The sequence below is a fragment of the Rhinatrema bivittatum genome, chromosome 3 (assembly GCF_901001135.1).
Source record: "Rhinatrema bivittatum chromosome 3, aRhiBiv1.1, whole genome shotgun sequence".
Classification (NCBI taxonomy): Eukaryota; Metazoa; Chordata; class Amphibia; order Gymnophiona; family Rhinatrematidae; genus Rhinatrema; species Rhinatrema bivittatum.
In genome coordinates this window covers 34,121,627-34,141,147 of record NC_042617.1, presented here as the reverse complement: position 1 = coordinate 34,141,147, position 19,521 = coordinate 34,121,627, and the positions used below count along the sequence as shown (strand labels likewise).

Sequence of the window (19,521 nt, the reverse complement as noted above, 5' to 3'; positions counted from 1 at the left end):
TGAATTTCTAATGAGCTTTACCAAACTAAAAGACCTTGTTCCATTCTGTGCCTATGTAACTAATCTAAATCGACGGGACACCCTCTGAGGTAGATGTAGTAAACTGCTAGCAAAGTGGCAAATTAGTGCATGCATTGGGCTGTCCATATTGCACCTTAAAAGGATCATTTTCAAACAACCGAATAGCGATAAAGTTTACATGTATGTAGTACACGCAGACTACGAGTAATTTTTAAACGAACCTGCGTGCTTACGTTTACTTTGAAAAATTTTGGGTAACTGTCTCAGCCTGTGCGCCCATTCACTCATGTAAAATGCCACCTGCTCTTCAGAGGGTGGAACTTGGGGTGTGCATTTCCATGCATAATTTTTAAAAGCAAAAAGCATGCATGTAAGTGCTGACTCCGTCCGGCCCTCCCAGAACGCCTCTTCTCAAAGCACATAAAAGTACGCATGAACCCAGGTTCCGTGTATGCTTTTACGCTCACGCAGCCCGGGCCTGTTTTAGAACAGCCAGTGGCGGCCCTAAAGCCTGACGTTATACACAAGAACAGCATTACAAATTGCCCCCTAAAATCCTAGTATTGGTACAATGGTCAGGGTTTGGAAAATGCACTCGCCCTTTCACCTGGAACAGGTGCATTTTCTCGGCTGGCAAGATGCAGAGAGAGAGGGTGAGGGGACAAGAGAGGTGTGAAGGCTGCAGGCCGAGAGGGCAACAAGGAGGAAGGAAGGAGAGCTAGAGATTTCCCCAAGGCTCTGGGGAAGGGGAGAAAACTCCACCTGGGTAGGGTTGGTGGGAAGGAGGGAAATGTAGCATGGAGGGAGGAGAGTGCGAGGGCTGTACAAGGGTGGGGTGGGAGGGGGGTGTGCACGTGCCAGGGATGAATAGTACTCAACCATTTACTCCCGCCACCACCAATCCTCCGCCGAAATAACAAAATTATTTCTCGGGGGATCACGGCAGGCATAAGTGAATGGCGAGCACATTTAGGCTCTGAAGACTAAGTCCTGCACAGATTCTCGAATTTATTTTGTATTTATTTAAAACAATTTATATTCCTCCTATAATAGGAACCCGTGCTAGGCAGAATTCCTGACAATGGGGTAAATTTTAAAGGCTTAATTGGGACCTATCTACACAAGTAACGAGCTTATGCTAAGAGATCGGCTGAGTCTGGATAAGTGGATAGTAATTTGTCTGAAAGTTCATGTGTACTTTGTGGACGTGCATACTTTTAATTGCATTAAAGAAGCTTTACGCTTCTAGCACTGCAAATGTAAACGGAGGGTAATTTATGCTTCCAGTGCTGCTTCTGTCAGAAGCAGTGCAGGGAGCAGATGACTTTAGACCTCGCTCCCAGCAAGGATTTATTTAATGTATTATGGGGGGGGGAGGGGATGGGGATGAGATGTGGCCAGGCCCATTGGGATTGCAGGGGGTGGGGAAGAGGTCCAAGGTTAACCACGTTCGAGATTTTGATGAAAAGGTGGAAGGGGTAGTGGTGGTGGTGGTGGTGGTGGGGGAGGTTGGGGGGGGGGGGGGGCTTGATCTTCAGACTGCAATGTTTACACTGATATAGGAGGGCTTGGGGTGGGATACATGGGCCGACAGGACCCATCTATTAAATTAGGTTGGGGAAGGGAGAGAATCTGGCACTTAAATATTTATATATTTAATTTTGACGTAACCGAATATCTTTTGAAAATATCCGGTTAAATAGCTAGTTATCTGGCCACATAAAGCTGGAGAACTTTAGAATTGCTCTGAAGAAGATCTAACGTTATCTGGGTAACTTAGCTGAATAGAGCTAAAAATCAGCTGGATAACTTAGCTCCTCTCCAAAACGCCCCCAGAATTTCTCATTTTTATCTGGCTAGATATTAGCTGGGTGATGACTTATCCGGCTAAAATCTAGCCAAATAAGGGGCTCAGTATTCAATAGGGGTGTGCATTCACAAAATGTGATAAATAAGGCCGATTTGTTTAATTCGGGGGGCCCCGAAACGAATCTGGGACCTGCCGAATGAAAGAAACCTTATTCTTTGCATTTGTTTTAAATGAATGAATCAGGTCTAGGCCGAGGCCCAAAGCAGGGGCCATGGCCTAGGCCCAAACGTGACGCCGGGGTCTTGAACTAAGCCCGGGCCGATGTTGAGGCTTTAGCAGAGCCTCCCCTTCAAACAAACCTACCTGATCTGTTGGGTTATCCGTGGAAGCGGCCAGGCCAGGTCCCGGCGCCTGGGCCTCAGCCTAGGCTGGAGCCCAGTGCTGCGGCCTATCCCAGAGGCCAGGTCCCAATGCTGGGGCTTTGACCCAGACCCAGGCACAATGCCCAGAGACTGGGTCCCAACCCTGAGCCTCAGCCTAGGCCGGAGCCCCGACGCTGCAGCCCGGCCCGGAGGCCAGGCTGCAATGCTTGAGGCTTTAACTGGACCCAAGCCTGATGCCGGGGCCCTGCCCAGGGGCTGGGTCCCGATGCCTGGGCCTCGGCTTAGGCCGGAGCCCATGCCCAGACAGGACACCATGGCCCGGCCTAGAAGCTGGGTTCTGATGCCTGGGCCTTGGCCTAGGGATCAAGCCCAGGCCCAGAGCCCAGGGCCTCAGAGCAGCTCTCACACTTCTGATGACCTTTTCTTCTTCAACTGATGTCGTCTGCTGGGGTTGCAATGTAAAGCAAAAAGGTGGTGTCTGCTGGGGTGAATGTGCCGGAGTTAATTAACTCTGGCTCGATCCCAAAAGACAGCATCAGTTGAAAAAGAAAAGAAGATTCACATTTAACCGTTCTAATCCTCTCATGATTTTATAGACCTCTATCATATCCTCCTTCAGTCGTCTTTTCTCTAAGCTGAGCAGTCTAACTTCTTTAGCCTTTCCTCATAGGGGAGCTGAGGTTCAGAGAAGGGCACCCTTCTCTGAACCTTTTCCATCGCAACTATATCTTTTTTGAGATATGGCGACGAAATTGCACACAGTACTCAAGGTGTGGTCTCACCATGGAGCGATACAGAGGCATTATGACATTCTCTGTTTTATTCACCATTTCCTTCCTAATAATTCCTTACGTTCTGTTTGCTTTTCTGTCCGCTGCAGCACACTGAGCCAAAAATTTCAATGTATTATCCACTATGATGCCCAGATCTTTTTCCTGGGTGGTAGCTCCTAATATGGAACCTAACATTGTGTAACTACAATGTGGATTACTTTTCTCTATGTGTATCACTTTGCACAAGATTAAATTTCATCTGCCATTTGGATACCCAGTCTTCCAACCTCACAAGGTCCTCCTGCAATTTATCACAATCCGCTTGTAATTTAACTACTCTGATTAATTTTGTGTCATCTGCAAATTTGATTACCTCACTCGTCTTATTCCTTTCCAGATCATTTATAAATATATTAAAAAGCACTGGTCCAAGTATATAGATCCTTGATGCACTCCACTGCTTACCTTTTTCCACTGAGAAAACAGACCTTTTAATCCTACTCTCTGTTTCCTGTCTTTTAACCAGTTTGTAATCCATGAAAGGACATTGCCTCCTATTCCATGACTTTTTAGTTTCCTTAGAAGTCTCTCATGAGGGTCTTTGTCAAATGCCTTCTGAAATTCCAAATACACTACATCTACCGGCTCAACTTTATCCACATATTTATTATCACCTTCAAAAAAAATGAAGCAAATTTGTGAGGCAAGACTTCCCTTGGGTAAAGCCATGCTGACTGTGTTCCATTAAACCATGTCTTTCTATATGTTCTGTGATTTTGTTCTTTAGAATAGTTTCCATGAGTTTTCCTGGCACTGAAGTCAGTGTTTTGGTCTACAGTTTCTTAGATCACACCTGCAGTCCTTTTTTTAAATATCGGGGTTACATTAGCCACCATCCAATTTTCAGTTACAGTGAATGATTGTAATGATAGATTGCAAATTACTAGTAATGGATCTGAAATTTTGTTTTCAAGTTCTTTCAGATCCTGGGATGTATACCTTCTGGTCCGGGCAATTTGCTACTCTTCAGTTTGTCAGTCTGGCCTATTACTTCTTCCAGGTTCAACCAAACTACTGTGAACCCATTTCCAGAATGGGTTACTTCTCCAACATCCTAATTAGTAAAGAATGAAGCAAAAAATGGCCTTATCTTCCCTAAGTTGCCTTTTAACCCCTCAATCATCCAATGATCCAACTGACTCCCTCACAGGCTTCCTGCTTCTGATATATTTAATAAAAGTTTTTATTATGAGGTTTTGCCTCTATGGCCAGCTTCTTTCAAATTCTCTTGTAGTCTGATTTATCAATATTTTACATTTAACTTGCCAACGCTTATATTTTTTCCTGTTTACTTCAGGTGGATCCTCCTAATTTTTGAAGGAAGTTCTTTTGGCTAAAATAGCCACTCTCACTTTGTCTTTTAATCCTGCCAGCAGTCGTCTCTTGTATCCCAGATCCTCTTCCTCCCAGGGCAGGAGAAAGATCTCTCTCTCAGTGCCTCTCCTCATCCCTGTCTCTGTCTTTCTCTCTCTCTTTCTCCCCCACTGCCTATTCTGTGAAGAGGTGCAAGCCCAACACTGCTGCCTCCATGATAGTGAAAAAAAATAGTTTGGGTGGTGTTGCCTCTTATACTTGCTATTTTTCCTCAAGGAAGCACCAGCCTACCTTTTAGGTGGAGAGTCAGAATGTGGCGATAAACATATTTATCACAACTGTGCGAAATAGCACAAGAATGGCTAAGAAGCTTGTTATTCTCTATGGGGCGGATTTTCAGAGCCCTGCTCGCCTAAATCCGCCCAAAACCGGGCGGATTTACGCGAGCAGGGCCCTGCGCGCCGGGAAGCCTATTTTACATAGGCCTCCCGGCGCGCGCAGAGCCCCGGGACTCGCGTAAGTCCCGGGGTTCTCCGAGGGGGGCGTGTCGGGGGGCGGGCCCGGTCGTCGCGGCGTTTCGGGGGCGTGTCGGCAGCGTTTTGGGGGCAGGTACGGGGGCGTGGCTACGGCCCGGGGCGGTCCGGGGGCGTGGCCACACCCTCCGTACCCGCCCCCAGGTCGCGGCCCGGCGCGCAGGAGGCCCACTCGCGCGCGGGGATTTACTTCTCCCTCCGGGAGGCGTAAATCCCCGGAGAAAGGTAAGGGGGGGGTGTAGACAGGGCCGGGGGGGTGGGTTAGGTAGAGGAAGGGAGGGGAAGGTGAGGGGAGGGCGTTAGAGGATTCCCTCCAAGGCCGCTCCGATTTCGGAGCGGCCTTGGAGGGAACGGGGGTAGGCTGCGCGGCTCGGCGCGCGCCGGCTATACAAAATCGATAGCCTTGCGCACGCCGATCCAGGTTTTTAGCGGATACGCGCGGCTCCGCGCGTATCTACTAAAATCCAGCGTACTTTTGTTTGCGCCTGGAGCGCAAACAAAAGTAGGCTATTCGCGCGCCTTTTAAAATCCGCCCCTATGGGGGTAATTTTCAAAAGGAGTTACGCATGTAAATGTAACTACTATTGTAGCAATTTCCAAAAGCCATTTACTGGAGTAAAGTGCACTTACACAAGTAAATCCTATGGACAATTCAATGGCATATATTATAGCAATTTTCAAAAGCCCCCTTACTCAAGTAAAGTGCATTTACTCGAGTAAAACCCTGTTTTACTCGAGTAAATGCTTTTTAAAATCAGGCCCTATTTGCATATTAACATATTTGCATATTAAGGTGTGAGTTTTTTTGTGTTTGTTTTTTTTTTAATCGTGCCTTATTTGAAATGATGAAGTGATAGTATATAGGGGCAATTTTCCTATGACAAACACGTTTACCTTGGAAAAACTGCACAACCACCCTTTAATACCTTTAACTTGACACTGGGGGGATGCTGCTTGACTTTGTGATGTAAATGTAATAGAATGGTATTGTGCTCCTAGAGATGCCAACTAATTCCATTTTTTTTCAGGTCGAGGTTGATCCAGTCCTGGTTTTATTCCATTGCATGCAGGGACATGTAGTTCCAATTTCCCTATTAATTATCTAAGAACAGCAAGGCTGCAGGTCTATGCCTGCATTGGGGTAAACCCATGGCTGGATTGGCCAGTCTTGAAAAAAAATTGGAGCCAGAGGGTATCCCGTAGTGCCCTTTTGTTTTGTTGCTTTTCATTGAGAGCAAACTTGTTATGTAAAATGCAACAAAAACTAATTGAGAAAAATAAAATATTCATAAGCCAGGTTACGGTGGGGCATTTGCAAGGCTACAGCCACAGAGCTTTGAAAATTAATTACATGGCACTGATTGTAGCGAACTGATTTGTCAGCGTTTCAGGCACTCTCACATTCAGATTTTTTCTTTTGCGCTACTATATTGTTTGTGCGTTGTCCCTGACTGACTGTTCATGCCCGATACAAATGGCAGCTACGCTACTATGTCCGATTTATCAACATACTAATAAGGAAGTCAGTTGACATGCGCGGATATGATGTTAGCAGGAATTCTGTTCTGGTAGGGAAAATGGTTGAGATGTCATTGTGATGAGAAAATGTGAAGTTTTTCAGAAGATTTATTAAAGCATTTTCCAGGGGAAGTAAGAAAGGGGAAAAAGTCTGAGCAGCAGCTAGAAAGGACAGAGAGCCCAAGACTGGGATATCCTCCTCCCCATGGCCCCCAGCTACAGGGGACAGAGTGTCTGGGTGTGGAACATCCACTCCCCATGGCCACAGCTATAGTGCTCAGACATAGGATATCATCTACTCCCCATGGCCACAGCTATAGTGCTCAGACATAGGGTATCATCTACTCCCCATGGCCACAGCTATAGTGCTCAGACATAGGGTATCATCTACTCCCCATGGCCACAGCTATAGTGCTCAGACATAGGGTATCATCTACTCCCCATGGCCACAGCTATAGTGCTCAGACATAGGGTATCATCTACTCCCCATGGCCACAGCTATAGTGCTCAGACATAGGGTATCATCCACTCCCCATGGCCATAGCTATAGTGCTCAGACATAGGGTATCATCTACTCCCCAAGGCCACAGCTATAGTGCTCAGACATAGGGTATCATCTACTCCCCATGACCACAGCTATAGTGCTCATACATAGGGTATCATCTACTCCCCAAGGCCACAGCTATAGTGCTCAGACATAGGGTATTATCTACTCCCCATGGCCACAGCTATAGTGCTCAGACATAGGGTATCATCTACTCCCCATGGCCACAGCTATAGTGCTCATACATAGGGTATCATCCACTCCCCATGGCCACAGCTATAGTGCTCAGACATAGGGTATTATCTACTCCCCATGGCCACAGCTATAGTGCTCAGACATAGGGTATCATCTACTCACCATTGCCCCAGCTGGAGAGTGCAGAGAGCCTGGGACTGGGGAAATCGCCTCCCAATAGTCCCCAGCTGAAGAGGACAGAGAACCTGGGGATGGATACCTGCCCAATACTCCCAGATGAAAAAGAGGAGGACACGGAGTCTGGGGTTTGAACTTCCCTCCCTGTGGTCCTGGCTGGAGAAGGAGCGTGATCCTGGGGGCCGGATGATCCCCCTCCCTGCAGAACTGAATAGCAAGGAGAAGACTATTGAAGCAAGGGCCAGGGAATCTCCTTCCCAGAGCTTCAGCTGCAGAGAGCAATCTGAGCCAAATATTAAATGTTGCCTTGGTGGGTCTCTGATCCTGCCCCCCCCCAGCTTTTGGCTTTGGCGAAACAAGCTACATGCCCTTGTGCAAATGGAGAATCAACCACCACACGTTCATTCAATTGTAAAAAGGCCTTTATTAATATTTGGGATGCTTTATCTACAACGACTATCCCCCAGGGCCAGAAGTAGTCTTATCGATTATCCCTGATTGCATTGGTCTTTTCTAATCAATAGTCTGACTTTGTACCGCAGCTGATTTCTCTTTATATCTCTGCTTTCAGGGGGTGGGTTCTTAGGGTTTGGGGACCTTTGTGGGGGGAACAAAATATAAAATGGAAACTGCTAGCATGGCGGTATTTCTCTTCTGTACTTTGACATGCTTCAGAGTCATGCATGTTAAACGTGTGTTTTACTTTTGCAATAAATCCTCTTACATAAAAAGTGTATCGCCGCTTGTTATCAATAGGTGTGCTTCATAACAAAGCGAACGCGCTTATTAACTTTGCCATTCTTGTCCATCTGCATGCATGTATCAGGTGTGCACCACATGACCAGCTTATACTTTCCCAAACAGCATCGAATCTCAAATGCTGTGTCCTCTCTTAAGGTCCCGTGTGCTATGCTTTTTTTTGCCTAGACACAAAGCGGGAAACAACCTTTAGTCTATAGGCCTTAGTAATGCCCTTCTTATTGTTCTGTGCCTTATGTCACTGCACAGCTTGTTACTGCGACCTTTTACATTCATGCTTCTATTACTCTCGGGTGGTAGAGGAGTTATCCAGTAGGTCCAGATTATAAAAGGACAGATTGTTGGCCCGGTGAGTGCCATGCCAGTACCATGCGAAAGATCCCCAACTTGATCTTTGAGTTGCGTCTTCTGCTCTCTGGGCCAGGGCTGGGGATTCTGCAGAGGAGGAGAGAGGAGGGGAAAGGGGGTCATGTTCCTTGCTTAAGGGTGGCACCCGATGGTTGGATTCAGGGCGCATGATTTCAGGATTCCTGAAAGAGCCCTGGTGCATGGTCCAGACTATGCGTGGGGGAGGGGGGATAAAATAGGGGTAAAATCCCTGGGTAGCTGGGAATGAAGGCACGGTGTCAGATCCCAGTCCTGTTTCTGAACAAACTGGAAGCACAAAGGATGAGGAGGAAACTGGTGAATTAAAAAAAAAAAATAAGACCGATGAAACCATTAGAGCCAATACAGCATTTTGCTCCCATCCCATCAGATACAGAGGTTTATAGTCTTTCTGTTTATGGACCACTCTGTGCAAAATGCAATGAAACAAATTAACTTTCCCTCCCCCCAAAGAAAACAAAAAAACCCAGAATTTATTGCCCGTGTTATTTAGTAACTTCAGCTTCTGATAAGTAGAAAAAAGAGACCATTTTTTAAATATTTAAAATTTATTTGCAGTACCAGCAGTTACATCATACATTGAATAATAATAATACAACATAATCCAATCTCAAAACACTATGCATAAACCTGTTAATACAATTTTCAATACTTTATAACCCCTCCCCCTGACCAGTGAGGCCTAAAGCATTGAGAATGAGCAAAAACAGTTTGTATATTAGGCTAAACCCAAAGCCAACTTAAAGGACTAATGATACATATGCTTTTAATAGGTAGTATAAAGTACGGATCGAAGCCGTTTAAACCAGGGTAGGAATGGTTCCCAAATGAACCCATGATTAGATACTTCATCACATCCCATTGCAGACAGAGAAGAGAGATTATGCAAATCCCACAATCTACCTAGTAGGAGAGTAGACTGGGGGGATAGGGGGAATTGGCCTTTTCCAGTGCAGAGCCACTGTGTGCCTGGCTGCACACAAAATATGGTTTATCAAACGGGCATGAGCGTAAGACCAAATAGAGGGATAAAAGGATAGGAGGTAGAGTCCAGAATCAAATTCACATTTCAGGGATGTCATCTCCCAAATAATGGATTCTACCCATTTCCAAAATGGAAGAAATCTTGGGAACGTCCACCAGGCATGGAAAAAGGACCCAACTTGCCCACACTGCCTCCAGCATTTATCCGAATACTTAGGGTATAATTTGTGTAATCGGTGGGGGAGGGGTAAAATTCCAAAGATATAAAATGTTATAATTGGTTTCTCTCACTGCTGCTGATAGAGAACTCCTGGATATAATAGCATAACAGTATTCCCACTGCTCCGGGGACCACTCACTACCCCAGTCTCTCTCCCAACCACGCACATATGCACAAGGGAGAGTGCAAGAAGGGAGAAGCATTCGGTATATCCTAGAAATTAAACTCTTACGTGTAGTTTGTAAAAAAAAAAAAACAAACCCCACATTCCTTCAAACTCTAAATAATCGCGAGCCGCTTGACTGCGAATGCTTGGGTGAGACAAGCAATGTGTCAGTTGCACATAACGATAATAGAGGCCCCTAAATTATTAGGAAGGGAATGGAAAATAAAACTGAGGATGTCATAATGCCTCTGTATCTCTCTATGGTGAGAGCGCAACTTGAATACTGTGTGCAGTTCTGCTCACCGCATCTCAAAAGGATATAGCTGCACTGGAGAAAGTGCAGAGAAGGGCGACCAAAATGATAAGGGGCATGGAACGGCTGACCTATGAGGAAAGGCTAAAGAAGTTAGGGCTGTTCAGTTTGGAGAAGAGACGGCTGAGGTTTGATAGAAGTCTACAAAATCATGAAAGGGCTTGAACAAGTTAATGTAAATCGGTTATTTACTCTCTCAGATAATAGAAGGACCAGGGGGCACTCCATGAAGTTAGCAAGTAGCTCATTTAACACAAATCGAAGAAAATTCTTTTTCACTCAGCGCATAGCTAAACTCTGGAATTCATTGCCAGGGGATGTGGTTTCAGCAGTTAGTGTTACTGGGTTAAAAAAGGTTTGGATAAGTTCCTAGAGGATAAATCCATAAACTGCCATTACGGTAATTAATAAGCAATAGTAGCTTGTGATCTATCTAATGTTTGGGTACTTGCCAGGTACTTGTGACTTGGACAGGATACTGGGCTTGGACCCTTGGACTGACCCAATATGGCATATCTTATGTTCTTATATATATATATATATATATATATATATATATATATATATATACTGTATATATGTTGCCTTGCTTCTCTAAAACATATGAGGTCCATATTCAAAAGCCATTTCGATGGATAACGTAATAGTTGTCCATTTAATTGGCTTACCCAACTATATTCAGCCTTTATCTGGCCAAATTCTAGCTGACTAATAAGTTAGGAGTCTAGAATTTAGCTGGATAAGTTAGGGGCGATCCAGAGGCATAATTGGGAGGAGTTGAGTTAGCCGGCTGAGTCTGGTCGAGTCAAAGAGCTGTCCTAAAGTTAGCCGGCTAACTAATTAAAATAGCTGGCTAACTAATTAAAATAGTGGCTGCACTGTTGAATATACCTCCAGAGTTAGCCGGCTACCTGGACAGTGGCTGAATATGGACCTCCCTATAGATATATACTGTATATATGTCTTCATGCTTCTCTAAAGCACTCTGTTTTTCCTAGGCACTTGGGAAACACTGCTTAGTCTTTAACTGCTCTGAAGGCTTGGATTACCAGGTAAGGCTGTAATGGCACAGTTAGCAGAACTAATTCTGCAAAGCTTAAGAACAACAAGTGTTGGTGACAGTGCCCAAAAAGAGGTCACTTCTAATACCTACTGTAATTGGGAGGCTTGTAACAAGCCTGTCATTGGCTCTGACATCTTGTTTTAATTAACTGTCTGCTGAATAGTTGCTGAGCAGCATATTTTAATAATAATTCAGGGCTTTAATGTGAACCTTGGCGTCTCTGCTTTTCGTAAGATTTCATCTCAAATTCTGTAATCGTAAATGTTTGCGAGGAGCTCTGGATAAGGATTGCCACAGAAAAGCCAAATAATGTAGCATGAATGCAGTGCTAATTGTTTGCATCATACTTTGCCCTAGATAAAGCGCGGTGGTTGCCTCGCTAGCCCACTTGAATATGTACAAACAAAGGTCAACAGACAGGTCATCTGTGATACCCTTTTATTATTGAACTAATGTAGTAAAAGGGCAAATTTCAAAACAGCCCTGCCCGAGTGCAGGAACTTTGCATCCGAGAACTTTGCACAGTTTTTCAAAAGAAAAGCCCGTGCGTACTTTCCCTTTGAAAATCTCCCATAGGCACAGCTGGCCCGCAGACTTTGCTCTTGATTTGTGTGTGGGGCTCAGTTTGGCTGGGAAAATGCAGCACACGCATGCTACACCTCAGTCCTGCCTGAGAAAACCGATGGCCCTTAATCTGGCTTAAAGTACATGCGCCATGGAACCCTGTGTGTACTTTTAACTGCGTTAAGGGTGGACGAACCAACCCTTTTATCTAGGTAAATGGCATTCAAAAATACTTCTCCCCATTAGTCAACTAACAAGCAGGGGAAAAGCATGCAGAGGCGGAGCCTCCAAAATGCTTTCCAGTATAGATTTGTACAAAGGTGTGTGTGTGTGTGTGTGTGTGTGGTTGTGGGGAGCTTTGTAGTGGGGGGTGTGTTTGGGGGGAATGCAAGATGTGGATGTATCAGTGTGTGTGTGTGTGTGTGTGTGTGTGGTCGTGGGGAGGTTTGTAGTGGGGGTGTGTTTGGGGGGGAATGCAAGGTGTGGATGTATCAGGGTGTGTGTGTGTGTGTGTGTGGTCGTGGGGAGGTTTGTAGTGGGGGGGTGTTTGGGGGGGGGGAATGCAAGGTGTGGATGTATCAGGGGGTGTGTGTGTGTGTGTGGTCGTGGGGAGGTTTGTAGTGGGGGTGTGTTTGGGGGGAATGCAAGATGTGGATGTATCAGTGTGTGTGTGGTTGTGGGGAGGTTTATAGTGGGGGTGTGTTTGGGGGGAATGCAAGGTGTGGATGTATCATGGTGTGTGTGTGTGTGGTTGTGGGGAGGTTTGTAGTGGGGGGGTGTTTGGGGGGGAATGCAAGGTGTGGATGTATCAGGGTGTGTGTGTGTGGTTGTGGGGAGGTTTGTAGTGGGGGTGTGTTTGGGGGGAATGCAAGGTGTGGATATATCAGGATGTGTGTGTGTGTGTGTGTGTGTGGTCGTGGGGAGGTTTGTAGTGGGGGTGTGTTTGGGGGGAATGCAAGGTGTGGATGTATCAGGGTGTGTGTGTGTGTGTGTGGTTGTGGGGAGGTTTGTAGTGGGGGTGTGTTTGGGGGGAATGCAAGGTGTGGATATATCAGGGGGTGTGTGGTTGTGGGGAGGTTTGTAGTGGGGGTGTGTTTGGGGGGAATGCAAGGTGTGGATATATCAGGGTGTGTGTGTGGTTGTGGGGAGGTTTGTAGTGGGGGTGTGTTTGGGGGGAATGCAAGATGTGGATGTATCAGGGTGTGTGTGTATGTGTGTGTGGTTGTGGGGGGGTATTTGGGGGGGAATGCAAGGTGTGGATGTATCAGGGTGTGTGTGTGGGTGTGTGTGTGGTTGTGGGGAGGTTTGTAGTGGGGGTGTGTTTGGGGGGAATGCAAGATGTGGATGTATCAGGGTGTGTGTGTATGTGTGTGTGGTTGTGGGGGGGTGTTTGGGGGGGAATGGAAGGTGTGGATGTATCAGCGTGTGTGTGTGTGTGTGTGTAACAGGGTTGTGGGTTTAGGGGGGATGTCTGTATCTGCATGGATGGGTGAGTGTGCATGCTGGAGGTGTATGTTTGGGGATGTGTGTATATATGGGGGTATCTAGAGGGCAGATGTATGTGCGTTTGTTTTTGGTTTTTTTGAATGGATAGGGGTTGTGTGGGTGGGAGGGATTGTGAGGTGTGATTTTTGGGGTTATGCCTGTATGTAGGAATTGGATGAGATTGTGAGGGTATAGGTTTGGGGGTTGTGTGTAAGTTGGAAGTGTGGCTGTGGGTGAAGGTGTGTATGAGGGGGCATGAAAGTGGAAGCTGTGTCGTCATTTTCTCTGGGGCCGATGCAATAAAGTGCGCTCAGCCTAGCGCATAGGTTAAATGTGGCTGGACACGCGTTTTGGATGCAGTAGACTAACACCCAACGCAATAGAGGGATTAGGGTGTCCAAAACGCGTAGCTAATAGCGTTCATCACGTGTAAATACCATGTAGATGAGGCTATTAGCTATTACCCCTGATGCAAAAAAAATCGCAGGTCGACCAACGCACCCTTTTTAAAGTGGCAAATTTAAAAACAGCCCCAGAGCTGACATTAAGTCATACCACTAGTCAAGAGCACATGAAAAAAAAAATACCTGGTCTCTGTGGTTCCTACGACTTAGTATTGTTGCAATATTAAGTTCTACTGCTTGTAGCGCTTAAAATTAGGGGAAAAGTGTAAAGGCTCGATTACAAAAAAAAATAAATTTCTGGGTGCAGAATATACATGCACAATGTACACTCTGCAGGTGTGTGTGTGTATATTGTGCGTGTGAGTTATCTGTGGCGGGATTATACAGACGCCCGTATAAAGGGTCTATTTTCCTGGCCTGCGCACAGCCACGTCTCCCGGGCACCCGATGCTTTTGAGCGCCAGGGACGCACAATTTTAGCCGAGCGCTTCCTTTTTAACGCGGCAGTTCATTAAAATATAGCATCGCGAGCGCCCAGGAGAGGTGGATGTACGCATGTGGAAAAAAAAAACGGGTGCCCAGTTTGGACGCACGTTTTTATGCAGGTTATATTGCACCGGCCTGTCTGTCTCGTGGGAGTGTAGGTTTGGGTGGGTGTGGTATGTACTGGGAGCAGATGTGTGTGATGGGGTGGAGTGTAGAAGCGTGTGGGAGGAGGATGTGTGGGAGGTATAAAAATGTGTGGGATGGAGTGGGTGCAAAGTGTTTGGTATGTGTATAAAGACGTATGTGAGTGGGGTGTGTGTGCTGAGTGGATATTGAGGGTATGTGTAGGTATGTGGGGTAAGGGTGTGTCTGTGAGGGGTGGGTGGGGGTGAAGGAATATGTAGATGTATGTGGGGGATTTGCGGGAAGGATGTGTAGTGGGTAGGTGGGTGTGTGTACTTTGGAAACACCTGTTTGTGCTATCCTTGCCAGTTGCTCGGGTTATTTTCCATGTTGCTGTCTGCCTCTGCCAGTGTTGCTCTGTGGCAAAGTCTTGGGATGGGGAGGGGCTGTTTGGAATGGAGCTCTGTTCAACATTCTAACAGTTCCAACTGCTTCTAACAGTTTCCCATTCAAGGCAATGAGGGGTTTTTGTTTTTTTTGGCAGCTCAGTTCTCTGAAAATACTGACCCGATGTTTCCGGTTTCCAAACTCGTCTGTTTTTCAAACTAGGCCTGTTTTTCATCTTAACCCTCACCCGGCAGGACCGACGCCGACCGCGAGGCAAGGCAGGCTCCCTTCCTTCCTTGCAAACCACGCGGCGAGAAACCCGCCCCCGAAAGCCAGCCAGCCAATCGACAGACGGCTGCAAGGCAGCCAATAGGCAGAGGCACAGCGGCCCTTTAAATTAAAAACCTGCCAGACGCCACGCGTCGAACGCCACGCGTCGAAGGAGCGCGTCAAAGGGGCTGGCCCCTTTGTGCGCCCCTTAGTGCAGACCTGAGTGCAGACCACCACAACCATCTGGAGCACTACATTCCTTCTAACGCTATCAATAGGACAAGTGTAGTAAGTACAAAACATCCCTCAACTCCAACTCGTTCTACTGCATGACCTCCGTAAGCAAAAATTTGTTATCCTCATCACCGTTAATCGGTACTTACACCCCAGGAGCATCACTATATTAGTCTAACATCACTACAAAGGACCACATCTAAACCAAGCACAGATAATCAAAACTAAACTAATTCACATAACCAAACATGACTGTATCAACCATTCCCATCATCCACAACTTCAAGAGACTCACAACAAAAAAACAAGCTACACCACACTCGTTACAAAAAAGACTCATTCCTATCATCATCTCTCCTCTAAACCAACTACTCGGCCTCTCTCTCTTCACCTTATCACTGTTGAACGCACAGTCTTTGACTAAGAAAACTCACCTCCTGCATGACTACCTGCTGGAAACAAACACGGACCTTTTTGCAGTCACAGAAACATGGTTAAAACCAGAAGACATAGCTACTATCAACCAACTCCCTACGCACTCGCACAACATATTCTCTATTCCTAGACTCAAAAAACGAGGAGGCGGTCTCCTCCTTGCAGCAAGGAAAACATTTGGAATGGAACTAAAAACTACTATATCATCGCAGTCCCTGGAATTCGCAGTATTCAAAGCAGCCCACCTACAAATAGGTCTCATATACGCTACCCCAGGATACCTAGAATCCAATCCTTCAACTCTAATTGAAAATATAACCAAGCACATCAATACCGACACACCAGCGATCCTCCTGGGGGACTTTAATCTTCACATAGATGTATCTCCTCTATCTCCAAGCTGCGAAACATTCCTAAATGCACTAAACTTCATGGGTTTCAAACAACTAATTAAAGAACCGACCCACAAAGCAGGTCATACGCTGGACCTCATCTTCATCAACCAGGATCTTTCCACCTCCTCCCACCCCACATGCCTCACTATTCCCTGGTCGGACCATAAACTGATCAACACCGTACTAAAAATAAACATACCTACCCCTTCAAAAAAGCAAAATAACACTATCCAATTCAGGAAAATATGCAGCCAGGAGACAATAAACAATAGCCTAACTACTGAACTCAACAATCTGGACCTCACTAACGCGGACTCAGCCATATTATCTTGGAACTTCATCACCAAAAAAGTGGCCGACTCTTCATGCCCAACCATCACCAAAACTGCCCTAGCTAATAAAGACAACAGAAAACCATGGTATACACCAAAACTAAAATCCTTAAAACAGGAGCTCAGAAAAAAAGAACTACTTTGGCGTAAAAATCCAACATCTTCCAACCTCTCGACATACAAGTCCACGATGCACCTATACAGAACATCCATCCTGCAAGCAAAAAAAGATTTTTACTCACAAAAAATACACCACTTCATCTTTGACCCCAGAGCACTTTTCTCACTGATCTCGTCCCTCACGAAACCTCCATCGACAGCCATTTCAGATGATAAAGCGGCAAGCAAAGCAGAAGAACTGGCAATTTACTTCAAGAACAAGATCCCAAACCTACTAACGCAGTCCAAGAACAACAACAGTTACACGCCAGTTTCACCACATATAACCTTCCCATCACAAAAGACATGCCTGAGAGAATTCGAAATGACTGCCTCTTTAGAAATAGAAAACATCCTAAAAAAAATGAAACCCTCCTCACATCCTCAGGATACCATTCCCATCAATCTCCTCATCTCATGCGCTAAAACCATATCCAAACCCATTGCACAAATCATCAATTGCTCCCTATCTCAAGGACTAGTCCCTGACTCCCTCAAAATGGCAATTATAAAGCCGCTCCTGAAAAAACCTAATCTTTCACCAGATATCCCATCCAACTTTCGCCCAATAGCTAATCTACCTTTCATTGCTAAAATTTTAGAAAGAGTAGCAAACAAACAACTCACAGAATATCTAAACGATAACAACATTCTCTCTCCAGCCCAGTTTGGTTTCCGTCAGTCCAGAAGCACAGAAACCCTCCTAATCTCCTTAACGGATTCCATATTACTGAATCTTGAAAAAAGATGTCCTTGTCTACTCATCCTCTTAGACCTATCAGCAGCATTTGATACGGTCAATCATAATACATTATTAGATCGTCTGTCAGACATTGGAATTAGAGATACAGCTCTCAACTGGTTCAAATCGTTCCTCAATAACAGACAATATAAAGTCAAGGTCAACAAGGAAGAATCTCAACCAATCACCTGCGACCTGGGAGTCCCACAGGGATCGTCCCTCTCACCAACCTTATTCAATATTTACCTCCTTCCACTTTGCCAACTCTTGCTCAACCTAAATCTCATCCACTACCTATACGCAGACGATGTACAGATTCTAATCCCTATCACTGAATCTCTCCAAAAAACTCTAGATTTCTGGAATACATGCCAACAAGCCATCAACAACTTACTCACAAGTCTAAATCTTATTCTTAATCAAAACAAAACAGAATACCTACTCATTTCTCCAGATGGAACTCACTCACTTCCCGGCACCAACCTCACCACTCAACTGACACTGTCACCACAAGTCAGAAATCTAGGAGTTATACTTGACAACCAAATGAATTACAGAGCTCTCATCAATAATATAGTAAAAGACGGATTCTTCAAATTACAAGTCTTAAAAAGACTTAGACCACTCCTCCATTTTCAGGATTTCCGATTGGTTCTACAAGCAATCATACTCACGAAAATAGATTACTGCAACTCTCTTCTAGTAGGCCTCCCCGCAAACGCCTTAAAACCATTACAGATGTTGCAAAACGCCTCGGCAAGGATCCTAACCAAGACAAACAAAAGAGACCACATCTCACCCATCTTAAAAAGCCTACACTGGCTTCCCGTAAATTTCAGAATACTATTCAAAGTGCTTTCATCAATACACAAAGCAATACACAACCTGGCCCCACTGAAGCTCAAAATCCCTCTCCAACTCCACACCTCTACTAGACCAGTGAGACAAGCCTACAGAAACAATCTCCAGATACCACGAATGAAATCAAAGTTAAGCAAAAGAGCATTCTCCACAGCTGGTCCCAAACTCTGGAATACGCTCCCGCCGGAACTCAAATCAGTGCAATGCCACATTATCTTCAAAAAAAGACTTAAGACTTGGCTCTTCCACCAAGCCTTTCCATAACATCAGTCTGCTGAACTATCTCTGCCAAGATCCCCTTTAGGTCATTTCCAATCGAATTATAAAGAGAACTATTTATAAAGAGAACTATTTAAGATCCTCAGTTATTTTCAATAACCTACAAGAGAACTACACAAGAACCAGACAATAACCTACAAGAGAACTACACAAGAACAAGATCCTCAGTTATTTTCAATAACCTACAAGAGAACTACACAAGAACCAGACAAGTACCAGACAAGTACAACCCTAAAAATTCTTTGAACCCTCTATGAATACCCTAAGAACACCACAAAGAATTCTCTAAAGAATTATGCAATTCAACTTCAACTCCTTGGCAGTCCAAAACTCTGCCTACTTAGGCAATGTATATTATATCTCTTGTTATTAACCCCATATATTTATGAATACCCTAAGAATAACCTAAGAACACCACAAAGAATTCTCTAAAGAATTATACAATTCAACTTCAACTCCTTGGCAGTCCAAAACTCTGCCTACTTAGGCAATGTATATTATATCTCTTGTTATTAACCCCATATATTTATTTCCAAGTTATTTATACCTGTTCTTTGTAAGACATTTACTTGTCACTGTTATTGTTCAAAATGTAAACCGAATTGATCAGTAATTCTGTTACTGGAAAGTCGGTATAGAAAAGTTCTAAATAAATAAATTATATTCACATTTTCTTCCTGCATGCCAAACTTGGTGCATTTCTCTCCCTCTGTTGGAGAGTTATTGTGCTTACGGATAGACAGACAGACATTGATCCCTTTTATATAATTCTTTCCGACATTCCCTATCTTGGAAAGCATAGTGTTATCTTCAGCTCTTTTGTTGACCTTTGTTTCTGCATACTTTGTCCCTGTAGTCCAGGTTGCAGTTCTTTCTGACGTGAAATTTGTTCATGATAAATTGATCTGTATTTAGTTTTAACCTCTATGTTGCCCAGAGTTGGAAGTTTTGCTGGGGACCATCCTGCAGCTGTACCAATAGTAAAGGTTCAGGGCTTGCAGACTCCAGAAGGTTAAAGATTTTTAAAAGTCGGCAATATGTAAGCATTAATGTGCAAAGGGCAAGAAATTCATCTTGTGGTCTGTCTGGAAGATCTGGCTTGCCTAAGACCTTTTCCTCAACGAAAGTATTTCTTCCCAATTGAT

General features: G+C 44.9%; 1 protein-coding gene across 2 annotated transcripts in view; it reads left to right on the top strand.

Moving 5' to 3' along the window:
* DNAH14 (dynein axonemal heavy chain 14) overlaps positions 1–19,521 on the top strand; it is a 461,040-nt gene that overhangs the window by 140,672 nt on the left and 300,847 nt on the right. For both annotated transcript variants that reach the window (XM_029593090.1, XM_029593089.1), the window contains exon 30: positions 11,156–11,209. In XM_029593090.1, coding sequence (XP_029448950.1) covers positions 11,156–11,209 — 54 coding nt within the window. The remainder of the gene's footprint in view (positions 1–11,155; positions 11,210–19,521) is intronic.